Raw genomic sequence first — 17,676 nt, 5'->3', positions numbered from 1 at the left:
GGGACATCGCCGAGGTGGCAGGTCAGGGGGGGACAGGGGGTCCTATGGGGTCATATGGGGTCATACAGGGGTCATACGGGGTCATACGGGGTCACAGGGTCACAGCGACCTGGTGCCGGGGGACATCGCCGAGGTGGCAGGTCAGGGGGGTCAGGGGGGCATATAGGGTCATATGGGGTCCTATGGGGTCCTGTGGGGGTCCTATGGGGTCATATGGGGGTCCTACAGGGTCATACAGGGGTCCTATGGGGTCATACAGGGGTCATATGGGGTCATACAGGGGTCCTATGGGGTCATACGGAGTCATAGGGGGGCATGAAGGGGGTCCTATGGGGTCATACAGGGTCCTATGGGGTCATATGGGGGTCATACGAGGTCATACGGGGTCATATGGGGTCATACGGGGGTCCTATGGGGTCATACAGGGTCACAGGGTCACAGCGACCTGGTGCCGGGGGACATCGCCGAGGTGGCAGGTCAGGGGGGGCAGGGGGTCCTATGGGGTCATATGGGGTCCTATGGGGGTTCTATGGGGTCATACAGGGTCATATGGGGTCATACAGGGGTCTTATGTGGTTATATGGGGTCCTATGGGGTCATATGGGGTCCTATGCGGTCATATGGGGGTCCTATGGGGTCATACAGGGTCGTACAGGGGTCCTATGGGGTCATACGGGGGTCCTATGGGGTCATACAGGGTCATACAGGGGTCCTGTGGGGTCATACAGGGTCATACGGGGTCATACGGGGTCATATGGGAGTCCTATGGGGTCATACGGGGTCGGGGGGGGCATGGGGGGTCCTATGGGGTCATACGGGGTCATATAGGGTCACAGGGGGGTCCTATGGGGTCATATGGGGTCACGGGGGGGCAGGGGGGGCCACAGGGGGGTCCTATGGGGTCATATGGGGGTCCTATGGGGTCATACGGGGTCATACAGGGTCACAGGGGGGGTACAGGGGGGTCCTATGGGGTCACAGGGGGACATGGGGGGGTCAGGTCCATGCTGGGGACACCCCAGGAACCCCCAAACCAGTCAGCCCAGTCGCGCCCAGCACAGCCCAGTAAGCACCAGGAGCACCCCCCCCACCACCACCAGTGCTCCCAGTAACCCCAGTTTCCTCCTCTCCCTGCAGTGGGTGACAAGGTCCCGGCTGACATCCGCATCATCTCCATCAAGTCCACGACCCTGCGGGTGGACCAGTCCATCCTTACTGGTGAGGCACTGGGAGGCACTGGGAGGGGACGGGGAAGGGTGGAGGGAACTGGGAAGGGCACTGGGATGAACTGGGAGGGGGGGCAGGGAGCGCTCAGAGCGCTGGAGCCAGTCTGGGAGCGCTGGGAGGCACTGGGAGGGCAACTGGGAGCACTGGGAGGGCAACTGGGAGCACTGGGAGGGGTTACTGGGAGCACTGGGAGGAGCCTTGGCGGCACTGGAGCCAAACTGGGAGCACTGGGGACACTGGGGGTGCCCCTGGTGTCCCGGGGAGGTCACTGGTGGGGGGTCACTGGAGGTCCCTGGGGTTACTGGGGGTCACTGGGAGTGTCACTGGGGTTACTGGGAGTCACTGGGGGGGTCCCTGGGGTTACTGGGAGTGCCACTGGGGGTTACTGGGGTTCACTGGGGGGGTCCCTGGGGTTCCTGGGGGTCCCTGGGGGTCCCTGGGGGTTACTGGGAGTCCCTGGGGGGGTCCCTGGGGTTACTGGGGGTTACTGGGAGTCACCTGGGGGGATCCCTGGGGGTTGCCAGGGGTTACTGGGAGTCACTGGGATTACTGGGAGTGCCACTGGCGTTCCTGGGGGTTACTGGGAGTCACTGGGGTGGTCCCTGGGGGTCACTGGTGGTTCCTGGGAGTCCCTGGGGGGGTCCCTGGGGGTTACTGGTGGTTACTGGGAGTCACTGGGTTTACTGGGAGTGCCACTGGGGGTTACTGGGAGTCACTGGGGGGGTCCGTGGGGGTCCGTAGGGGTTCCTGGGGGTTACTGGGAGTCCCTGGGGGGGTCCCTGGGGGTCCCTGGGGGTTACTGGGAGTCCCTGGGGGGGGTCCCTGGGGGTTACTAGGAGTCACTGGGGGTTACTGGGAGTCACTGGGATTACTGGGAGTGCCACTGGGGGTTACTGGGAGTCCCTGGGGTGGTCCCTGGGGGTCACTGGTGGTTACTGGGAGTCCCTGGGGGTGTCCCTGGGGGTTACTGGGGGTTACTGGGGTTCACTGGGGGGGGTCCCTGGGGTTATTGGGGGTTCCTGGGGGTTACTGGTGGTTACTGGGAGTCACTGGTGGGGCCGGCGCAGGCGAGTCGGTGTCGGTGATCAAGCACACGGAGCCCGTGCCCGACCCCCGCGCCGTCAACCAGGACAAGAAGAACATGTTGTTCTCCGTGAGTCCCCCCTTGTCACCCCCTGTCACCCCCCTGTCACCCCCCTGTCACCCCCCTGTCACCCCCCTGTCACCCCAATGTCACCCCCCTGTCACCCCCTGTCACCCTGTGTCACCCCCCCGTCACCCCCCTGTCACCCCCTGTCACCCCCTGTCACCCCCCTGTCACCCCCCTGTCACCCCCCTTGTCACCCTGTGTCACCCTGTGTCACCCCCTGTCACCCCCCCTGTCACCCCCCCTGTCACCCCCCCTGTCACCCCCCTGTCACCCCCCCTGTCACCCCCCCTGTCACCCCCTGTCACCCCCCCTGTCACCCTGTGTCACCCTGTGTCACCCTGTGTCACCCCCCCGTCACCCCCCTGTCACCCCCCCTGTCACCCCCTGTCACCCTGTGTCACCCCCCTGTCACCCCCCCGTCACCCCCCGTCACCCCCCCGTCACCCCCCCGTCACCCCAATGTCACCCCAATGTCACCCCCTGTCACCCCCTGTCATCCCCCTGTCACCCCCCCTGTCACCCCCCCGTCACCCCCTGTCACCCCCTGTCACCACGTCCCACCTGGTCCCACCCTCTCCCACCCCCTCCCACCTCCTCATCCCACCCCATCCCACCCCATCCCACCCCCTCCTGTTCCATCCCACCCTGTCCCACCCCATCCCACCCTGTCCCACCCCATCACCTCATCCCACCCCCTCCCACCTCATCCCACCCCCTCCCACCCCTTCATCCCACCCCATCCCACCCTGTCCCACCCCATCACCTCATCCCACCCCCTCCCACCCCCTCATCCCCCCCATCCCACCCCATCCTACCCCATCCCACCCCGTCCCACCCCTTCTCACCCCGTCCCACCCCATCCTACCCCGTCCCACCCCCTTATCCCACCCCCATTTCACCCCATCCCACCCCTTCCTACCCCATCCCACCCCATCCCACCTCATCCCACCCCATCCTACCTCATTATCCAACCCCATCCCACCCCATCCCACCTCATCCCACCCCAACCCACCTCCCCACCCCACCCCACCCCACCCCCTTATCCCACCTCATCCCACCCTGTCCCACCCCATCCCACCCCATCCCACCCCCTCTTGTCTCATCCCACCCCATCACCTCATCCCACCTCATCCCACCTCATCCCACCCCATCCCACCCCATCCCACCTCATTATCCTACCCCATCCCACTGTGTCCCACCCCATCCCACCCCCTCCCACCCCATCCCACCCCATCCCACCCCCTCATCCCCCCCATCCCACCCCATCCTACCCCATCCCACCCCGTCCCACGCCATCCCACCCCAACCCACCTCCCCACCCCACCCCACCCCACCCCATCCCACCCCCTCCTGTTCCATCCCACCTCATCCCACCCCCTCCTGTCCCATCCCAACCCCTCCCACCCCCTTGTCCCACCTCATCCCACCCCATCCCACCCCATCCTACCTCATTGTCCCACCTCATCCCACCTCATCCCACCTCATCCCACCTCATCCCACCTCATCCCACCCCATCCCACCCCATCCCACCCCATCCCACCTCATCCCACCCCATCCCACCTCATCCCACCCCATCCCACCCCATCCCACCTCATCCCACCTCATCCCACCCCATCCCACCTCATCCCACCCCATCCCACCTCCCCACCCCACCCCCTTATCCCACCTCATCCCACCCTGTCCCACCCCATCCCACCCCATCCCACCCCCTCTTGTCTCATCCCACCCCATCACCTCATCCCACCTCATCCCACCTCATCCCACCCCATCCCACCCCATCCCACCCCCTCATCCCCCCCATCCCACCCCATCCTACCCCATCCCACCCCGTCCCACGCCATCCCACCCCAACCCACCTCCCCACCCCACCCCACCCCACCCCATCCCACCCCCTCCTGTTCCATCCCACCTCATCCCACCCCCTCCTGTCCCATCCCAACCCCTCCCACCCCCTTGTCCCACCTCATCCCACCCCATCCCACCCCATCCTACCTCATTGTCCCACCTCATCCCACCCCATCCCACCCCATCCCACCTCATCCCACCCCTTCCTACCCCATCCCACCCCATCCCATCCCCTCCCACCCCCTTATCCCACCTCATCTCACCCTGTCCCACCCCATCCCACCCCATCCCACCCCATCCCACCTCATCCCACCCCTTCCTACCCCATCCCACCCCATCCCATCCCCTCCCACCCCCTTATCCCACCTCATCTCACCCTGTCCCACCCCATCCCACCCCATCCCACCCCATCCCACCCCCTCTTGTCTCATCCCACCCCATCACCTCATCCCACCTCATCCCACCCCATCCCACCCCATCCCACCTCATTATCCAACCCCATCCCACTGTGTCCCACCCCATCCCACCTCATCCCACCCCCTCCCACCTCATCCCACCCCCTCCCACCTCATCCCACCCCATCCCACCTCATCCCACCCCCTCCCACCTCATCCCACCCCATCCCACCTCATTATCCCACCTCACCCCACCCCCTTCTGTCCCATCCCCACCCCATCCTACCCCGTCCCACCCCCTTATCCCACTTTATCCCACCCCATCCCACCCCATCCCACCCCATCCGACCCTGTCCCACCCCATCACCTCATCCCACCTCATCCCACCCCATCCCACCCCATCCCACCTCATTGTCCCACCTCATCCCACCCACCTCATCCCACCCCCACCCCTCATCCCCATCCCCACCCCCCACCACCCCAGGGCACCAACATCGGGGCCGGCAAAGCCGTTGGGATCGTGGTGGCCACGGGGGTGAACACGGAGATCGGGAAGATCCGGGATGAGATGGCGGCCACGGAGCAGGACAAGACCCCCCTGCAGCAGAAGCTGGACGAGTTCGGGGAGCAGCTCTCCAAGGTCATCTCCCTCATCTGCGTGGCCGTCTGGCTCATCAACATCGGCCACTTCAACGACCCCGTCCACGGCGGCTCCTGGATCCGCGGCGCCATCTACTACTTCAAGATCGCCGTCGCCTTGGCCGTGGCCGCCATCCCAGAAGGTCTTGGGGGGTGGTGGGTGGGGTGGGTGGGGGGTTGGGGTGGCCACATGTGGTCCTAGATAGGCTTAGGTGGGTCTATGGTGGACAAATGTGGTCCTAGATGGGCTTGTGGTGGCCAGATGTGGTCTCATGTAGGTCTACAGTGGCCACATGTGGTCCTAGATGGGCTTGTGGCGGCCAGATGTGGTCTCATGTGGGTCTATGTTGGCCAGATGTGGTCCTAGATGGGCTTGTGGTGGCCCTACATGGGCTTGGGGTGGGTTTGTGGTGGCCACATGTGGTCCTAGATGGGCTTAGGTGGGTCTAGAGTGGCCACATGTGGTCCTGGATGGGCTTGTGGTGGCTCTAAGTGGGCTTGGGTGGGTCTATGTTGGCCAGACGTGGTCCTAGATGGGCGTGTGGTGGCCCTAAGTGGGCTCGTGGTGGGTCTACAGTGGCCACATGTGGGCTTGATGGGCTTGTGGTGGCCCTAAGTGGGCTTGGGTGGGTCTACAGTGGCCACATGTGGTCCTAGATGGGCTTGTGGTGGCCCTACGTGGGCTTGGATGGGTCTACAGTGGCCACATGTGGTCCTAGATGGGCTTGGGTGGCCCTACATGGGTTTGGGATGGGCTTGTGGTGGCCAGACGTGGTCTCATGTAGGTCTACAGTAGCCACATGTGGTCCTAGATGGGCTTGTGATGGCCCTATGTGGGCTTGTGGTGGGTCTACAGTGGTCACATGTGGTCCTAGATGGGCTTAGGTGGCTCTATGTTGGCCAGATGTGGTCCTAGATGGGCTTGGGGTGGCCCTACATGGGCTTGGATGGGTCTATGTTGGCCAGATGTGGTCCTAGATGGGCTTGTGGTGGGCTTGTGGTGGCCAGATGTGGTCTCATGTAGGTCTACAGTGGCCAGATGTGGTCCTAGATGGGCTTGGGTGGGTCTATGGTGGCCAGATGTGGTCCTAGATGGGCTTGTGGTGGCCCTACGTGGCTTTGGGGTGGGTCTATGGTGGCCACATGTGGTCCTAGATGGGCTTGTGATGGCCCTAAGTGGGCTTGTGGTGAGTTTGTGGTAGCCAAATGTGGTCTCATGTGGGTCTACAGTGGCCAGACGTGGTCCTAGATGGTCTTCGTTGGGTCTGTGTTGGCCAGATGTGGTCCTAGATGGGCTTAGGTGGGTCTATGGTGGCCAGATGTGGTCTCATGTGGGTCTATGTTGGGCAGATGTGGTCCTAGATGGGCTTGTGATGGCCCTAAGTGGGCTTGGGGTGGGTTTGTGGTGGCCAAACATGGTCTCATGTAGGTCTACAGTGGCCAGACGTGGTCCTAGATGGGCTTGGGTGGGTCTATGTTGGCCAGATGTGGTCCTAGATGGGCTTGTGGTGGCCCTAAGTGGGTTTGTGGTGGGTCTAGAGTGGCCAGATGTGGTCCTAGATGAGCTTAGGTGGGTCTATGGTGGCCAGATGTGGTCCTAGATGGGCTTGTGATGGACAGATGTGGTCTCATGTAGGTCTACAGTAGCCACATGTGGTCCTAGATGGGCTTGTGGTGGCCCTACATGGGCTTGGGGTGGGTTTGTGGTGGCCACATGTGGTCCTAGATGGGCTTAGGTGGGTCTAGAGTGGCCAGACGTGGTCCCAGATGGGCTTGTGGGGGGTTTGTGGTGGCCAAATGTGGTCTCATGTAGGATTACAGTGGCCAGATGTGGTCCTAGATGGGCTTGTGGTGGGTCTGTGGTGGCCACATGTGGTCCTAGATGGGCTTAGGTGGGTCTATGTTGGCCAGACGTGGTCCTAGATGGGCTTGTGATGGCCCTAAGTGGGCTTGTGGTGGGTCTAGAGTGGCCAGATGTGGTCCCAGATGGGCTTGGGTGGGTCTATGGGGCCAGACGTGGTCCCGTCCACGGCGGCTCCTGGATCCGCGGCGCCATCTACTACTTCAAGATCGCCGTCGCCCTGGCCGTGGCCGCCATCCCAGAAGGTCTTGGGAGGGGGGTGGGTGGGGGGTTGGGGTGGCCAAACGTGGGCTTGGGTGGGTCTATGGTGGCCAGATGTGGTCCTAGATGGGCTTAGGTGGGTCTATGGTGGCCAGATGTGGTCTCATGTGGGTCTATGTTGGGCAGATGTGGTCCTAGATGGGCTTGTGGTGGCCAAACATGGTCTCACATGGGCTTGGGTGGCTCTTTGTTGGCCAGATGTGGTCCTAGATGGGCTTGTGATGGCCCTACGTGGGCTTGGAGTGGGTTTGTGGTGGCTAGATGTGGTCCTAGATGGGCTTAGGTGGGTCTATGTTGGCCATACGTGGTCCTAGATGGGCTTAGGCGGGTCTAGAGTGGCCACATGTGGTCCTAGATGGGCTTAGGTGGGTCTATGGTGGCCAAACGTGGTCCTAGATGGGCTTGGGGTGGTCAAACGGGATCTCATGTAGGTCTACAGTAACCAGATGTGGTCCTAGATGGGTTTGTGGTGGCCAAATGTGGTCTCATGTGGGTCTGTGGTGGCCACATGTTGTCCTAGATGGGCTTGTGGTGGGTTTGTGGGGGCCAAATGTGGTCCTAGATGGGCTTAGGTGGGTCTATGGTGGCCAGATGTGGTCCTAGATGGGCTTAGGTGGGTTTGTGGTGGCCACATGTGGTTCTAGATGGGTTTGTGGTGGCCAGACATGGTCCTAGATGGGCTTGTGATGGCCCTAAGTGGGCTTGGAGTGGGTCCACAGTGGCCAAACATGGTCCTAGATGGGCTTGTGATGGCCAAACATGGTCTCATGTGGGTTTGTGGTGGCCACATGTGGTCCTAGATGGGCTTGTGGTGGCCAAATGTGGTCTCATGTGGGTCTGTGGTGACCACATGTGGTCCTGGATGGGCTTGTGTTGGCTCTACATGGGCTTGGATGGGTCTACAGTAGCCAGACGTGGTCCTAGATGGGCTTGTGGTGGCCCTAAGTGGGCTTGGGTGGGTCTACAGTGGCCAGATGTTGTCCTAGATGGGCTTGTGGTGGCCCTAAGTGGGCTCGTGGTGGGTCTACAGTGGCCACATGTGGTCCTAGATGGGCTTGGGTGGGTCTATGGTGGCCACATGTGGTCCTAGATGGGCTTGTGGTGGCCAGATGTGGTCTCATGTAGGTCTACAGTGGCCAGACGTGGTCCTAGATGGGCTTGTGGTGGCCCTTCATGGGCTTGGATAGGTCTACAGTGGCCACATGTGGTCCTAGATGGGCTTGTGGTGGCCCTAAGTGGGTTTGTGGTGGGTCTAGAGTGGCCACATGTGGTCCTAGATGAGCTTAGGTGGGTCTACAGTGGCCAGACGTGGTCCCAGATGGGCTTGTGGTGGGTTTGTGGTGGCCAAATGTGGTCTCATGTAGGTTTACAGTGGCCAGATGTGGTCCTAGATGGGCTTGTGGTGGGTCTGTGGTGGCCACATGTGGTCCTAGATGGGCTTAGGTGGGTCTATGTTGGCCAGACGTGGTCCTAGATGGGCTTGTGATGGCCCTAAGTGGGCTTGTGGTGGGTCTAGAGTGGCCAGATGTGGTCCTAGATGGGCTTGGGTGGGTCTATGGGGCCAGATGTGGTCCTAGATGGGCTTGGGTGGGTCTACAGTGGCCAGATGTGGTCCTAGATGGGCTTGTGGTGACCCCCTGGTGTCCCCCCCATCCCCATGGTGACCCCCGTGACCCCCTGGTGACCCCCTGGTGACCCCCCCATCCCCATGGTGACCCCCTAGTGACCCCGTGGTGACCCCCACGCCCCTCTGGTGACCCCATGGTGACCCCGCGGTGTCCCCCATGACCCCCTGGTGACCCCCACGCCCCCCTGGTGACCCTGTGGTGACCCCATGCTGACCTCCCCATCCCCATGGTGACCCCATGGTGACCTCCCCATCCCCCTGGTGACCCCGTGGTGACCCCCAAGACCCCCTAGTGACCCCGTGGTGACCCCATGGTGTCCCCCATGACCCCCTGGTGACCCCCATGCCCCCCTGGTGACCCTGTGGTGACCCTGTGGTGACCCCATGCTGACCTCCCCATCCCCATGGTGACCCCATGGTGACCTCCCCATCCCCCTGGTGACCCCGTGGTGACCCCCACGCCCCTCTGGTGACCCCATGGTGACCCCATGGTGTCCCCCATGACCCCCTGGTGACCCTACGCCCCCCTGGTGACCCTGTGGTGACCCTGTGGTGACCCCATGATGACCTCCCCATCCCCATGGTGACCCCATGATGACCTCCCCATCCCCATGGTGACCCCATGGTGACCCCATGGTGACCCTCCCATCCCCATGGTGACCCCATGGTGACCCCGTGGTGACCCCCAAGACCCCCTAGTGACCCCATGGTGACCCCATGGTGTCCCCCATGACCCCCTGGTGACCCCCACGCCCCCCGGTGACCCTGTGGTGACCCTGTGGTGACCCCCTGGTGACCCCCACGCCCCCCTGGTGACCTCCTGGTGACCCCCTGGTGACCCCGTGGTGACCCCCATGCCCCCCTGGTGACCCCCTGGTGACCCCGTGGTGACCCCCACGCCCTCCTGGTGACCCCCACGCCCCCCTGGTAACCCCATGGTGACCCTGTGGTGACCCCATGATGACTTCCCCATCCCCCTGGTGACCCCGCGGTGACCCCCACGCCCCCCTGGTGACCCCCATGCCCCCCTGGTGACCCTGTGGTGACCCTGTGGTGACTCCATGATGACCTCCCCATCCCCATGGTGACCCTGTGGTGACCCCCAAGACCCCCTGGTGACCCCGGGGTGACCCCATGGTGTCCCCCATGACCCCCTGGTGACCCCCACGCCCCCCTGGTGACCCTGTGGTGACCCCATGATGACCTCCCCATCCCCATGGTGACCCCATGGTGACCCCATGATGACCTCCCCATCCCCATGGTGACCCCATGGTGACCCTCCCATCCCCATGGTGACCCCATGGTGACCCTCCCATCTGCGTGGTGACCCCGTGGTGACCCCCAAGACCCCCTAGTGACCCCATGGTGACCCCATGGTGTCCCCCATGACCCCCTGGTGACCCTGTGGTGACCCTGTGGTGACCCCATGATGACCTCCCCATCCCCATGGTGACCCCATGGTGACCCCCAAGACCCCCTGGTGACCCCGTGGTGACCCCATGGTGTCCCCCATGACCCCCTGGTGACCCCCACGCCCCCCTGGTGACCCTGTGGTGACCCCATGATGACCTCTCCATCCTCCTGGTGACCCCGTGGTGACCCCCACGCCCCCCTGGTGACCCTGTGGTGACCCCGTGGTGACCCCCACGCCCCCCTGGTCACCCCCTAGTGACCCCCTGGTGACCCCCCGGTGTCCCCACAGGGCTCCCGGCCGTGATCACCACGTGCCTGGCGCTGGGGACGCGGCGCATGGCGAAGAAGAACGCCATCGTGCGCAGCCTGCCCTCCGTGGAGACCCTGGGCTGCACCTCGGTCATCTGCTCCGACAAGACCGGCACCCTCACCACCAACCAGATGTCCGTCTGCAAGGTCAGCTGGGGCGGGGGGCTCGGGGACCCCCAATGGGGACCCCGACGGGGACCCATGGGTGACCCCAGGGACCCCACCAGGGACCCCACCGGGGACCCATTGGGTGACCCCAGGGACCCCACCATGGACCCCACTGGGGATCCCTGGGTGACCCCGGGGACCCCACCAGGGGCACCCCACTGGGGACCCCACCAAGGACCCATGGGTGACCCCAGGGACCCCACCAGGGGCACGGGGACACCCCACCGGGGACCCCTGGGTGACCCCAGGGACCCCACCAGGGACACAGGGTGACCCCACCAGGGACCCCTGGGTGACCCCAGGGACCCCACCAGGGACCCATGTGTGACCCCACCAGGGACCCCTGGGTGACCCCAGGGATCCCACCAGGGACCCATGTGTGACCCCACCAGGGACCCCTGGGTGACCCCAGGGACCCCACCAGGGACACAGGGACCCCACCAGGGACCCATGGGTGACCCCAGGGACCCCACCATGGACCCCACCATGGACCCATTGGGTGACCCCAGGGACCCCACCATGGACATAGGGACCCCACCAGGGACCCCTGGGTGACCCCAGGGACCCCACCATGGACACAGGGACCCCACCAGGGACCCCTGGGTGACCCCCAGGACCACAGGCGGGGGGACACTTGGGGACCCCACCATGGACACAGGGTGCCCCCAGGTCTTCCAGGTCCCCCTGATGCCCCCCTGGGTGCCCCAAAGTCCTCCAGGACCCCCCCTGATGCCCCCTTGGGTGCCCCAACGTCCTCCAGGACCCCCCCTCAATGTCCCCTTGGGCACCCTTGAGGTTCTCCAGGACCCCTCCCCATGCTCCCTTGGGCACCCTTGAGGTTCTCCAGGTCCCCCTGATGCCCCCTTGGGCACCCTTGATGTTCTCCAGGACCCCTCCCCATGCCCCCTCTGGGTGCCCCCAGGTCTTCCAGGTCCCCCTGATGCCTCCCAGGTCCTCCAGGACCCCCCAGTGTCCCCTTGGGCACCCTTGAGGTTCTCCAGGTCCCCCTGATGCCCTCTTGGGTGCCCCCAGGTCCTCCAGGACCCCTCCCCATGCCCCCTCTGGGCACCCTTGAGGTCCTCCAGGACCCCTCCCCATGCCCCTCTGGGTGCCCCCAGGTCTTCCAGGTCCCCCTGATGCCCCCCAGGTCCTCCAGGACCCCCCCTCAATGTCCCCTTGGGCACCCTTGATGTTCTCCAGGACCCCTCCCCATGCCCCCCTGGGTGCCCCAACATCCTCCAGGACCCCTCCCCATGCCCCCTTGGGCACCCTTGAGGTCCTCCAGGTCCCCCTGATGCCCCCTTGGGTGCCCCCAGGTTCTCCAGGACCCCCCAGTGTCCCCTTGGGCACCCTTGAGGTTCTCCAGGTCCCCCTGATGCCCCCTTGGGCACCCTTGATGTCCTCCAGGACCCCTCCCCATGCCCCCCTGGGTGCCCCCAGGTCCTCCAGGTCCCCCTGATGCCCCCTTGGGCACCCTTGAGGTTCTCCAGGACCCCTCCCCATGCCCCCTCTGGGTGCCCCCAGGTCTTCCAGGTCCCCCTGATGCCCCCCTGGGTGCCCCAACATCCTCCAGGACCCCTCCCCATGCCCCCCAGGTCCCCCAGGACCCCTCCCCATGCCCCCTTGGGCACCCTTGATGTTCTCCAGGTCCCCCTGATGCCCCCTTGGGCACCCTTGACGTCCTCCAGGACCCCTCCCCACACCCCCCCAGGTGCCTCAGAACCCCCAGGCTCCCCTTTGCCCCCCACCCCCTGACCCCTTTGCCCCCCCAGATGTTCACCCTGTGCCCCCCTCCCCCAGATGTTCATCGTGGACAAGGTGGAAGGGGACGTCTGCGCCCTCAACGAGTTCTCCATCACCGGCTCCACCTACGCGCCCGAGGGGGACGTGTGAGTGGTGGGACCCCCAGGGTGGGGGTGGGGGTGGGGGTGGGGGGACATCAGGGCAGTGGGTGGGGGTGGGGGTGGGGGGGGTCCTTGGGGTAACCCAGGAAGGGCTGGGAATGGGGGGGTGGGGCAGCCAGAGGGATGTTGTGAGGGGCCTGGGGATACCCAAGGGGTCCTCAGGGGGGGTCTTTGGGGGACATTGGGGGGGTCCTTGGGGACATTGGGGGGTTCTTGGGGTCCTGGGCCCACCCAAGGGGTCCTCAGGGGGGTCCTTGGGGACCTCAGGGGGTCATTGGTCCACCCAAGGGGTCCTTGGGGGTCCTTGGGGATCTCAGGGTTCCTTGGGGACATTGGGGGGTCCTTGGGGGTACTGGGGGGTCCTTGGGGACATCAGGGGGTCCTTGGGGGTACTGGGGGGTCCTTGGGGTCCTGGGGATACCCAAGGGGTCCTCAGGGGGGGTCTTTGGGGACATTGGGGGGGTCCTTGGGGACATTGGGGGGTACTTGGGGGTACTGGGGGGTCCTTGGGGTCCTGGGGCCACCCAAGGGGTCCTCAGGGGTCTTTGGGGACATTGGGGGGGTTCTTGGGGTCCTGGGGCCACCCAAGGGGTCCTCAGGGGGGTCCTTGGGGACATTGGGGGGTCCTTGGGGACATCAGGGGGTCCTTGGTCCACCCAAGGGGTCCTTGGGGGTCCTTGGGGACCTCAGGGGGTCCTTGGGGGTCCTTGGGGATACTGGGGGGTCCTTGGGGTCCTGGGCCACCCTTGGGGTCCTCAGGGTTCCTTGGGGACATTGGGGGGTCCTTGGGGACATCAGGGGGTCCTCGGGGGTACTGGGGGGTCCTTGGGGGGTCCTTGGGGACCTCAGGGGGTCATTGGTCCACCCAAGGGGTCCTTGGGGGTCTTTGGGGACACTGGGGGGTCCTTGGGGGTCCTGGGGCCACCGTTTGGGTCCTCAGGGTTCCTTGGGGACATTGGGGGTCCTTGGGGACATTGGGGGGTCCTTGGGGGTATTGGGGGGTCCTTGGGGGTACTGGGGGGTCCTTGGGGTCCTGGGGCCACCCTTGGGGTCCTCAGGGTTCCTTGGAGACATTGGGGGGTCCTTGGGCACATCAGGGGGTTCTTGGGGGTACTGGGGGGTCCTTGGGTCACCCAAGGGGTCCTTGGGGGTCCTTGGGGACCTCAGGGGGTCCTTGTGGCCCTCCCCTCTCTCCTCATTGACCCCCGAGGTGTCTTGGGGACCCCCCCCAATTGTGTGTCCCCCCCCCTCCCTCCCCCAGGCTGAAGCAGGAGAAGCACGTCAAGGCCGGGCAGTACGATGGGCTGGTGGAACTGGCCACCATCTGCGCCCTCTGCAACGACTCCTCCCTGGACTACAACGAGGTGACCCCCCCCTGGACCCCCCCAGACCCCCACAGACCCCCCCAGAGCCCCCTGACCCCCCCTGACCCCCCCCGACCTCCCCCGACCCCCCTCCATCCCAACCCATCCCACCCCCTGTGTGACACCCCCACCCTCTGCAACGACTCCTCCCTGGACTACAACGAGGTGACCCCCCCCTGGACCCTGACCCCCCCCAGACCCCCCCAGAGCCCCAGAGCCCCTGACCCCCCCTGACCTCCCCCGACCCCTCCCCATCCCCCCCATCCCACCCCCTGTGTGACACCCCCACCCCTCTCCAGCGACTCCTCCCTGGACTACAACGAGGTGACCCCCCCCCGGACCCCCCCCAGACCCCCCCAGACCCCCCCAGAGCCCCCTGACCCCCCCTGACCTCCCCTGACCTCCCCCGACCCCACCCCATCCCTCCCCATCCCACCCCCTGTGTGACACCCCCACCCTCTGCAACGACTCCTCCCTGGACTACAACGAGGTGACCCCCCCCCGGACCCCCCCAGACCCCCCCAGACCCCCCAGAGCCCCTGACCCCCCCTGACCTCCCCGACCCCCCTCCATCCCAACCCATCCCAACCCATCCCACCCCCTGTGTGACACCCCCACCCTCTGCAACGACTCCTCCCTGGACTACAACAAGGTGACCCCCCCTGGACCCCCCCTCAGCACCCTGACCCCCACCCATACCCCCATCCCCCCCCAGAGCCCCCTGACCCCCTCCGACCCCCCCCATCCCACCCCATCCCTCCTCATCCCCCCCCTGTGTGACACCCCCACCCTCTCCAACGACTCCTCCCTGGGCTACAACGAGGTGACCCCCCCCTGGACCCCCCCAGACCCCCCCAGACCCCCCCAGAGCCCCCTGACCCCCCTGACCCCCCCTGACCTCCCCCGACCCCTCCCCATCCCAACCCATCCCACCCCCTGTGTGACACCCCCACCCTCTGCAACGACTCCTCCCTGGGCTACAACGAGGTGACCCCCCCCTGGACCCCCCCCAGCACCCTGACCCCCACCCTGACCCCCCATCCCCCCCCCATCCCCCCCTGACCCCCCCCATCCCAACCCATCCCACCCCATCCCCCCCCATCCCCCCCCCTGTGTGACACCCCCACCCTCTCCAGCGACTCCTCCCTGGACTACAACGAGGTGACCCCCCCCCCGGGCCCCCCCAAACCCCCCCAGACCCCCCCAGAGCCCCCTGACCCCCCCTGACCTCCCCTGACCTCCCCCGACCCCACCCCATCCCTCCCCATCCCACCCCCTGTGTGACACCCCCACCCTCTGCAACGACTCCTCCCTGGACTACAACGAGGTGACCCCCCCCCGGACCCCCCAGACCCCCCAGACCCCCCAGAGCCCCCTGACCCCCCTGACCTCCCCCGACCCCCCTCCATCCCAACCCATCCCAACCCATCCCACCCCCTGTGTGACACCCCCACCCTCTGCAACGACTCCTCCCTGGACTACAACAAGGTGACCCCCCCTGGACCCCCCCTCAGCACCCTGACCCCCACCCATACCCCCCATCCCCCCCCAGAGCCCCCTGACCCCCCTCCGACCCCCCCCATCCCACCCCATCCCTCCTCATCCCCCCCCCCTGTGTGACACCCCCACCCTCTCCAACGACTCCTCCCTGGGCTACAACGAGGTGACCCCCCCCTGGACCCCCCCAGACCCCCCCAGACCCCCCCAGAGCCCCCTGACCCCCCCTGACCCCCCTGACCTCCCCCGACCCCTCCCCATCCCAAACCCATCCCACCCCCTGTGTGACACCCCCACCCTCAGCAGCGACTCCTCCCTGGGCTACAACGAGGTGACCCCCCCCGGACCCCCCCCCCAGACCCCCCCAGACCCCCCCAGCACCCTGACCCCCCCCTGGACCCCCCCTGACCCCCCTGACCCCCTCTGCCCCCCCCTACAGCCCCCTGACCCCCCCTGACCCCCCCCCAGCACCCTGACCAACCCTGACACCCCCTGACCCCCCCTGACCCCCCCACAGCCCCCCCACAGCCCCCTGACCCCCCCTGATCCCCCCCAGCACCCTGACCCCCCCTGACACCCCCACAGCCCCCCCAGCACCCTGACCCCCCCTGACACCCCCTGACCCCCCCTGACCCCCCCACAGCCCCCTGACCCCCCCTGACACCCCCTGACCCCCCCCCCCCCAGTCCAAGGGGGTCTATGAGCAGGTGGGGGTGCCCCCCCCACCCCAGTGCCCCCCAGTGCCCCCAGTGACCCCCCCTGTCCCCCCCAGTCCAAGGGGGTCTATGAGCAGGTGGGGGTGCCCCCCCCACCCCAGTGCCCCCCAGTGCCCCCCAGTGACCCCCCCTGTCCCCCCCAGTCCAAGGGGGTCTATGAGAAGGTGGGGGTGCCCCCCCCCACCCCAGTGCCCCCCAGTGACCCCCAGTGACCTCCCCATCCCCCCCCCCCCAGTCCAAGGGGGTCTATGAGAAGGTGGGGGTGCCCCCCCCACCCCAGTGCCCCCCAGTGACCCCCCCTGTCCCCCCCCCGAGTCCAAGGGGGTCTATGAGAAGGTGGGGGTGCCCCCCCACCCCAGTGCCTCCCAGTGCCCCCCAGTGCCCCCCAGTGACCCCCCCTGTCCCCCCCCAGTCCAAGGGGGTCTATGAGCAGGTGGGGGTGCCCCCCCCACCCCAGTGCCCCCCAGTGACCCCCAGTGACCCCCCCTGTCCCCCCCCCCAGTCCAAGGGGGTCTATGAGAAGCTGGGGGTGCCCCCCCTGTCCCCCCCACCCCAGTGCCCCCCAGTGACCCCCCCTGTCCCCCCCAGGCCAAGGGGGTCTATGAGAAGGTGGGGGTGCCCCCCCCACCCCAGTGCCCCCCAGTGACCCCCCCTGTCCCCCCCAGGCCAAGGGGGTCTATGAGAAGGTGGGGGTGCCCCCCCCACCCCAGTGCCCCCCAGTGACCCCCCCTGTCCCCCCAGGCCAAGGGGGTCTATGAGAAGGTGGGGGTGCCCCCCCCACCCCAGTGCCCCCCAGTGACCCCCCCTGTCCCCCCCAGGCCAAGGGGGTCTATGAGAAGGTGGGGGTGCCCCCCCCACCCCAGTGCCCCCCAGTGACCCCCCCTGTCCCCCCCAGGCCAAGGGGGTCTATGAGAAGGTGGGGGTGCCCCCCCCACCCCAGTGCCCCCCAGTGACCCCCCCTGTCCCCCCCAGGCCAAGGGGGTCTATGAGAAGGTGGGGGTGCCCCCCCCACCCCAGTGCCCCCCAGTGACCCCCCCTGTCCCCCCCAGGCCAAGGGGGTCTATGAGAAGGTGGGGGTGCCCCCCCCACCCCAGTGCCCCCCAGTGACCCCCAGTGCCCCCCAGTGACCCCCCCTGTCCCCCCCAGGCCAAGGGGGTCTATGAGAAGGTGGGGGAGGCCACGGAGACGGCGCTGACGTGTCTGGTGGAGAAGATGAACGTCTTCAACACGGACGTCAGGAGCCTCTCCAAGGTGGAGAGAGCCAACGCCTGCAACTCCGTGAGTGGCAGCCCCTCCCCCA

General features: G+C 66.2%; 1 protein-coding gene across 1 annotated transcript; it reads left to right on the top strand.

The window, feature by feature from the left end:
• Positions 1-349: 349 nt before the first annotated feature.
• On the top strand, positions 350-17,654 carry LOC311204637 (sarcoplasmic/endoplasmic reticulum calcium ATPase 1-like; the record flags this gene model as incomplete). The annotated part of the gene is made up of 8 exons (XM_084281037.1): positions 350-476; positions 1,138-1,218; positions 2,295-2,380; positions 5,102-5,399; positions 10,708-10,874; positions 12,696-12,784; positions 14,061-14,163; positions 17,523-17,654. Coding segments are annotated over 8 exons (1,083 nt in total), but the record flags the coding sequence as incomplete, so codon positions are not given.
• Between the last annotated feature and the right edge of the window lie 22 nt (positions 17,655-17,676).

Source organism: Gallinula chloropus (genome assembly GCF_964237585.1).
Source record: "Gallinula chloropus genome assembly, contig: HAP1_SCAFFOLD_695, whole genome shotgun sequence".
NCBI lineage: Eukaryota > Metazoa > Chordata > Aves > Gruiformes > Rallidae > Gallinula > Gallinula chloropus.
Note: the sequence above shows the minus strand (reverse complement) of the source record. Positions and strands in the feature narration are given on the sequence as shown.